General features: G+C 36.5%; 1 protein-coding gene across 1 annotated transcript in view; it reads right to left on the bottom strand.

Annotated features, from left to right (window-relative positions):
• Window positions 1–383: 383 nt before the first annotated feature.
• LOC127844199 (39S ribosomal protein L38, mitochondrial-like) overlaps window positions 384–8,591 on the bottom strand; it is a 29,654-nt gene continuing 21,446 nt past the window's right edge. Inside the window, exons 4-8 of the mRNA XM_052374269.1 lie at window positions 7,262–7,380; window positions 4,496–4,654; window positions 3,476–3,612; window positions 2,813–2,900; window positions 384–677 (exon numbers count right to left, since the gene is read on the bottom strand). Of these exons, the coding sequence (XP_052230229.1) occupies window positions 467–677; window positions 2,813–2,900; window positions 3,476–3,612; window positions 4,496–4,654; window positions 7,262–7,380 (714 nt within the window). The 3' untranslated portion in view covers window positions 384–466. The remainder of the gene's footprint in view (window positions 678–2,812; window positions 2,901–3,475; window positions 3,613–4,495; window positions 4,655–7,261; window positions 7,381–8,591) is intronic.

The raw sequence follows: 8,591 nt of genomic DNA, 5'->3' as shown, positions 1-8,591 counted from the left end.
CTATAAATCTGTTCAGTCTTTATTTTGATAGGAAAACACTTAAATATTGTAATTATTTTTGTAACAATTAATTCAACATAATGCACATGGCTTATGAACACCAAATTGTTTCAAAATCCTGGGCCTAAACACAACAGGTGTTAAATTGATGCTAAATGTTTACCCCAATTTTTCATCTGACTCAAATAAAATCTACAATGCACTTTTCTTATACACTTACTCAAGCTTCATAATTTTGTTTTGTAAAATCTTAAATATGTTAGAATCTGTAAAAATGAATGAAACAATAGCAAAGAAGGATATATTAATGTTGAGAATGTTGTTTTATGTTAACATAACATCCATGCTATCATGGACAATCCAAAAATTCTCAAAATATTAAAGATAATTCTAGTTTTTATTTTTTCTACACCAAAGTTTTATTAATATACAACAAAAGCATCACACAACTTTTCACCCAATATGATCAGTCATCTAAGTACTTCCAATAAGATTTCCTCAGCCGTTTCTCATGCTCTCTGATCAACAACCAAGACGCCAATTTGTCCTTTGGCGGTTCAAATATCAGCGGGAAACGCCGTCTTCGGGGGCGTGGCTTGAAGGGACTGGCCGTCTTGAGCTTCTCTTTCAGTACTTCCTCCCCGATGTCTCTCACATCCCGGTACTTGTCCAGATACCTGAAGAAAGAATTGGGAGTTACAATCGTTTTTCGAAACTGATTGACAATTGCTTTTTTGGGACCACATTACCATGCACATGCCAAATATCTTAACAAAGCATTGTGGTTTCAGAGAAAATTTTAAGTTTTCACTATATACATAAGGATTACAAGCAGAGCTCTAGATAAAAGGCGTATCTGCGTATTTACGCATTGAAAAAAAAAAAAAGGCATTAAAAACCGGCCCAGTACGTAACAAAACGCTTTACAAATCTTGGTACATGTACGTATTTTAAATCGATTAAAGTGCGTAACCGGTTTAACAATAATCCAGTTAAGTTTTTAGTGTAAGGTAACCTTTGAATCAAAAGTAAGTCAATCAAAACAAGGGCTGTTTGTAAAACATGCATGCCCCCCTATATGGGCTATAAGTTGTAGTAGCAGCCATTGTGTGAATACGTTTTTTGTCACTGTGAACGGTAGTGGTGGTGGTGGTGGTGGTGGTGAAAGTAGTAGTAGTAGTAGTAGTTGTAGTAGTAGTAGTAGTAGTAGTAGTAGTAGTAGTAGTAGCAGTAGTAATAGTAGTAGTAGCAGTAGCAGTAGTAGTAGTAGTAGCAGTAGAAGTAGTAAAAGTAGTAGTGGCAGTAGTAGTAGCAGTAGAAGTAGTAAAAGTAGTAGTAGCAGTAGCAGTAGTAGTATAGTAATAGTAGTAGTAGTAGTAGTAGTAGTAGTAGTAGTAGTAGTAGTAGTAGTAGTAGTAGTAGTAGTAGTAGTAGTGGTAGTAGTAGTAGTAGTAGTAATAGTAGTAGTAGTAGTAGAAGTAGTAGTAGTAGTAGTAGAAGTAGTAGTAGTAGTAGTAGTAGTAGTAGCAGCAGCAGCAGCAGCTGCAGTAGCAGCAGCAGCAGCAGCAGCAGTAGTAGTAGTAGTACAAGTAGTAGTAGTAGTAGTATGCATTACAAAAATGCAGTTAGCCTTACATTTGGCAAAATTTAAATATATAACAAGGGAGGCAAATGCTGTAACAATAAATTTAAACTTATTGCATTTGTTTCCCCTGTATATAACAAAGATATAATAGTGTATTACCTCCACTGTCCTGCTTATATTTATATTAATCAACAAAATTAAACATTAACACAATATTTAATATACAAAATATACAAAAAATCTCATATTCTGATAATATTTTTACTGATCCACTGTATTTTACTAAAAGGATGATGTTTCAGGACTGATAATTATAGATATATAAATATATAATGCTTCAGTAATATTGTTCAGAGTGTGCCCTGTTGGCCGCGTATGCATTCTTGAGTTATCACTCAAAAACCATTTTACTATTTCAAGTCACTGTGAACTTGACCTTTAACCTAGTGACCTCAAAATCAATAGTGGTCATCTGCGAGTCATGATCAATGTACCTATGAAGTTTCATGATCCTAGGCCCAAGCGTTCTTGAGTTATCGTATGACAACCACCTGGTGGACGGACCGACCTACCGACCGACATGAGCAAAGCAATATACCCCCTCTTCTTTGAAGGGGGGAATAATAAGCTTGTAATAAAAATGGCGGCCCTTCATGCTTGTGGATCGAAAAGGGACGTTTTAAGCAACTTGCGGGAATATTTTTAAAAGAAAATCTGTTCATATCATCTTTTTAAATATATTCTGTTTGCAGTTAAAAATATAAATAACAAATAATAATACTATTTCTAGATTAAACACGCCTTTTACTTTTTCTGTTTTCTATGGAAATGGAAAATACCCCTAAATATTCCTAACCCTTTATGGCTGAAACATAGGAGTAAAATACGCATTGACAACAATATCAGGGGGTGAAATACCCTTAAGACGAAATCCTTATCTGGAGCTCTGAATACAAGTCACCACAAGGTGTGGCCAATTTTAACCCCAAGAGCATGCTTTCAACAAACATTGAAGACTGCAACATGATATTACCTGCCAGGACTTCTTGGCCTGGTCTACCAACTGAGACAAATGGACATTGAAGACCCATATTGAAATGTGTACACAAATGTTAATGTCCAGCTTAACCAACTGACCAAACTGGTCATTAGGCCCAGATTGCAAGGATACCCAGGTGTTAAGGCCCAGCACTTGACCAACTTAGCTAACTTGCAAGGTGTACCCACGTGTTAAAGGACTCCCACTCTGGCCACCTCACTTGCTTGGAGATGTACTCTTGTGGTGGCAGGAACTCAAACCGAGGCTCATCCATATCTGAAACAGTGCAGTGTTGACAACATGAGGGTCGCTCCCGGAAAACCAGGCTTAATGCATGCATGTAAAGTTGTATGCCAGATTAGCCTGTCAGTCTGCACAGGCTTATCAGGGATGACACTTGTGTGTTAACAAGTTTTTTGTTTAGAAGAGACGAAAAATTCCATTAAAGTGGAAATATATCAGAGAGTTGAAAATTATGAGATATTTATTTTAAGCCTTTGTGAAATTAAACCTTATGACCTCTTCCTGCGATGATATCACACAATAAACTGGGCCTAGATTAGCTGTGCTCAGGAAAAACCTTGCTTAATACATGTGCGTTAAGTGTTGTCCCATATTAGCCTGTGCAATCCACACAGGCTTAACTGGAACAAAACTTTTTGCCTAGACTGGATTTTGTTTAATAGAGACTTCTTTTCAACAAAAAAAAATTCATAAAAGTGAAAAATGTCGCCAGAGATTAGCCTGTGTGGACTGCACAGGCTAATATGGGACGACACTTTACACACATGCATTGAGCCCCGTTTTCTGAGAAACAAGGCTCAGATCTAAGATGCAAACAATCACGTTACCAAGGACACTGTGGAAGGTCTTTCTCACACTGGGGTCCCACTCTGCCTGGAAGAAGCAAAGTCCTACGGGCGTGATGGCGTCCTGATGACGTCTGTAGAATTCTAGAGTCTCAAAGGTGCGCTCACTGAGGTTTGGTCTTAAAATATTGGAATGACAGCTAACAAAATATGTAGAGGGTGAAATTTGTACTTATCTGTTAGCGCCTTACCTACAAAATTTGAGTTGCCCTGCTCAGTTTGAAAATAATTTATATACATAGTTTATAGGTTTGCAATTTAATTGAACCCTTAACCACGTAGATACATATATTGAAGCGTTTGTAGAAACTTCACCTTAGAAAGTTTGATTTATTAAAAACCTTTCTTACTGGAATAAAGTTTTAAAGGCTTCATTTCCAACCCTTACTGATGAGCGGCAAACCTGAACAGACTGCGAGTTACTTGAAGGCTGTTCTAGTTTTATGCTGTTTGCACATAGCCATTTTCACTTTGCCTCTGCATGGGAATGGGCTAAATGAAGAGTTTTGGTGAATCTTTGCAGTAGGGTAGGGTATATTTTACTCCCACGAAGAGTTGCAAATATCACCACCTTGTTTAATATAGGCATACAGCAAACGTGAAACGCTTTGTTCTTAAGAGTACAAGTGTTGTTTGGGTTGGGTTGACAAAAATGCAAATTCTGATGATCCAATGTGTGACAACAAAAAATGATATTGCAAAATTATGATACGGTGCCCTTTATGTATTGTACATGTTATGCTATAAAGTGCAAAGATAAATAAATAGTAACAAATTGCATTTTCTAAATGTGGCAATCAATAATCATATCAATTTAGCACAATTGGATATGGGCAATTCTTTTTTGCTGCATTTTTTCCATATTACCAATAAATAACCAGCATGGGAAAAAGAAGAATTTTAGAAGTGTTTAGAAAATAGTTTGTGCATGAGAGAAAAAAACTTGAGTACACATTAATCCCAGGGACAAACATTTAGAGCATCTGCAGGACTTTAACATACCTTTCCTGGTGTCGTTTTTCTGCTGACAAATCGATAACGTTGTCATGCTGGTAGAGAACAAATGCATATCTATGGTTACCAGTACCGTGGACTGGAAACACAGGCATGTAGTCACATAGCACCTGGCCCTCGGATACGGATGTGCCCGGAATGTTTGCCCTGAAGATATTTTTTTGCAAGATAACATTGTTATTAACAATGAAGAGGGGAGCAAAATCAGGGATCATATTTCTGTCGAGGTATAACCCATTTTAACAGCAAGCAAAATTACTGTTTTTATATCAGTAATTTACTTTTACAAGAGCTGTTGGAGGAACACACAATAAACTGTTAGTGTTTGTCTTCATAAGTTCTGGCTTTTTCTTAACAAATTTATTTGTATAATAGGTTATTGTAGCTATCATAATCAAATAGTAGAGTATTTTTCTAATTTGAACAAGATGCGTTTGTGAAACACAATGTCCCCCTATATGACGTTTGACCTTGGAGAATAACCTTGACCTTGTGAAGGATGACCTTGACCTTGACCTTTTACCACTCAAAATGTGCAGCTCCATGAGATACACATGCATGCCAAATATCAAGTTGCTATCTTCAAAATTGCAAAAGTATTCATAAAATAAGCGATTTGGGCCACATATATTTGACCTCTGACCTTGAATGACCTTGACCTTTCACCACTCAAAATGTGCAGCTCCATGAGATACACATGCATGCCAAATATCAAGTTGCTATTTTCAATATTGCAAAAGTATTCATAAAATGAGCGATTTTGGCCACATATATTTGACCTCTGACCTTGAAGGATGACCTTGACCTTTCACCACTCAAAATGTGCAGTTTCATGAGATACACATGCATGCCAAATATGAAGTTGCTATCTTCAATATAGCAAAAGTTATTGCAAAATGTTAAAGTTGGGCCAAACAGACCAACAGACAGACAGGGCAAAAACAATATGTCCCGCACTACTATAGTGGGGGACATAAAAATAAACTACAAGACACATCAAGCCTTGATTTTTAGAGGAAACACTTTTTTATGTAGTTTCTTCCAGTAACGTTGAAAGATGACCTTGATCAAACGTGCCTTATGATATATGCAAACAAAAAATTTCATACGAAGTATAAATGCTTGTACTACAATAATTTGTTCTTCGGATTTTAAGCTGATTTTTTTCTTTATTAAGTAACAGTGACCTTGACCTTGAACACAATCATCAAATGTTTAATCACTCAATGTAATCAATGTATGCATCAAGTTTCATGACAATTTTTCATTTTGTTTTCAAGTTAATTAGAACCTACATTTTTTTTTCAGTATTTACTATCAGTGACCTTGACATTCATACCACAAAACCCATATAATGCAATCCCGTGATAGATCTGGACACCACAAATTTATATATTTAGTTATATTTAAACCTATTTATTTAATTTTGATTGCATCAAAAGCCTAAGCCTAATCGGGTTGAAGCAGTACTTTGTGTCTTTGGAGGAGACCTAAAGAACACTTCCTCAGTGGGGATCAGACCCCTGACCTCCTGGTCTTCTACACCAAGGCAACTTGCTTTATACCAAGTTTCAAAATAACAGCGTAAGTAATTGCTGATGAATTGAGTGTCAACTTGGTAATTTTGTAAAGTAATAGGGACTTCAACCCAATGCAAAGGTTAAAGTTACTTGTTCACTGATTGTAAAAGTGAAATTTTCCAACTCCTTGTCACAGATTCAACAAGGCTATTGTCAAGCAATATGGTCTCCTACCGGCTCCACCATTGTCAGAAATTCCACCATTTTCAGATTAATTCTTTTGTTGAGGTTGCCATAGCAACCACAATTTTTGACATAGGAACAAAATGAGATGACGTGCATAATGTCCATATTGCCATTTATCCATGTTGCAAGTTTCATTAAAAAATATTAAGAACTTTATCGCAGGATCCAGAAAAGTGTGACAGACAGACTCACAGACAGACGCACAGAGCGCAAACCATAAGTCCCCTCCAGTGAAACCGGTATAGGACAAATAGTAACATAATGCTATACAATAGAAAACAAAATACCACTAATTATGTAGGCATATACATGTAAAGAATATACAGCTTCTTTCATAAAATATTATAATTTGAAATTGATAAAATTATAAGTAAAGCATAAAAGAATTAAACAATTTTGTTGAAGTCCTTATAACGTGTTACGACACGTAGACCACTTATATGAAGTATAAAATAATTTTGTAACCATATGGATGGCCAAGGGGTTTGGTCTATAGCCTTTAATCATATGGACACATGCTTCCTCTGGGAACAAACAGACGGCTAACAGATGTTAAAGATGGCTGTACTTAAACCATCCAATGAAGGCATTATTTGTTATTGTGTTCAAGATGGCTATACTTACACCATCCAATGAAGGTATTCCTTGTTATTGTGTTCAAGATGGCTATACTTACACCATCCAATGAAGGTATTCTTTGTTATTGTGTTCAAGATGGCTATACTTACACCATCCAATGAAGGTATTCCTTGTTATTGTGTTCAAGATGGCTATACCTACACCATCCAATGAAGGTATTCCTTGTTATTGTGTTCAAGATTGCTATACTTACACCATCCAATGAAGGTATTCCTAGTTATTGTGTTCAAGATGGCTATACCTACACCATCCAATGAAGGTATTCCTTGTTATTGTGTTCAAGATAGCTATACTTACACCTTCCAATGAAGGTATTCCTTGTTATTGTGTTCAAAATGGCTATACTTACACCATCCAATGAAGGTATTCCTTGTTATTTTGTTCAAGATGGCTATCTGGGGCCACCATACACAAGGTGTAGAACTTGTCAGCATCGCCCTTGTACACTACCTCAGGGGCTGACTGAGTCTGAATCAGACACAATGTCCAAATAAACAAAATGCACGGCAGTTTGATGCTTGCGATCATCATGTTGATGAAAGTGTTGATCTGAGAGGACAAAAAGAAGATCAAGCCATATTTAATCTCCTAGATTTCAGTTTAAATGTGTAAATACCATGATGACAAGAATTAACAAAAGCTCCGTGGTCAGAGACAAATGCTCCCCCCCCCCCCCCTGAAAAAGGCCTTGACACAGGATTTTTTGCATCAGAACTGACCAAAAGAGCTAATCTTATCAAATAAGTGTGACTTAGCCACTTAAGTAAGTCTTTTGTTAACACAGAATTATGCACTTCTGTTATATCATCTTTATAGTAAATAGGTTTACAATATTAAAGTATTATAACTAGGGGTAATCTACTGTGAAAGGCAAATGAACATGTTAAGTATCAAGCCAATTTGTAAATTCATTGAAGATTTATCGATTGGAAAAGATTATCACACTTATTTTGACAGTGACTTTTACCTAGTTACCCCAATTTCAATAGGGGTCATTTACTATCCAAGGCCAATGAACATATGACATATCAACCCAATTTGTCAATTTGTTGACAAGTTATTGATCGGAAACGATTTTCACACTTATTTTGACAGTGACCTTGACCTATTAGCTAGTGACCCTTATTTCAATAGGGGTCATCTACTGTCCGAGGCCAATGCACATGTGAAGTATCAAGCAAATTGGTCAATGCAATGACAAGTCATTGATCGAAAACAATTTTCACACTTATTGTGACACTGACCTTAACCAGTGACACCAATTTCAATAGGGGTCATCCATTGTCCAAGGCCAATGCACATGGGAAGTATCGAGCCAATTTGTATATTTGTTGACAGGCTATTGATTGGAAAGATTTTTACATTTATTGTGACATTGACCTTTGACCTTGTGACCCCAATTTCAATAGGGGTCATCTACTGTCCAAGGCCAATGCACATGTGAAGTGTCAAGCCAATCGGCCAATTCATTGACGAGTTACTGATTGAAAATGAACTGGTCTATGGGAAGACCAACCAATAGACTGACATCCTGCAAAACAATATACCCTCTCTTCTTAAAAGGGCAGCATAAGAGTTTTGCCACAGACATAAATAACAACAGTCCCATACCAGCTCATTGTAGTCGGAATAAGAACATGATTTTCATTAAACAAGCTTAAGTACTTCCTAGTTATAGC

Source organism: Dreissena polymorpha, chromosome 9 (assembly GCF_020536995.1).
Source record: "Dreissena polymorpha isolate Duluth1 chromosome 9, UMN_Dpol_1.0, whole genome shotgun sequence".
Taxonomy (NCBI): Eukaryota; Metazoa; Mollusca; class Bivalvia; order Myida; family Dreissenidae; genus Dreissena; species Dreissena polymorpha.
This window is presented reverse-complemented; position numbering and strand designations above follow the sequence as displayed.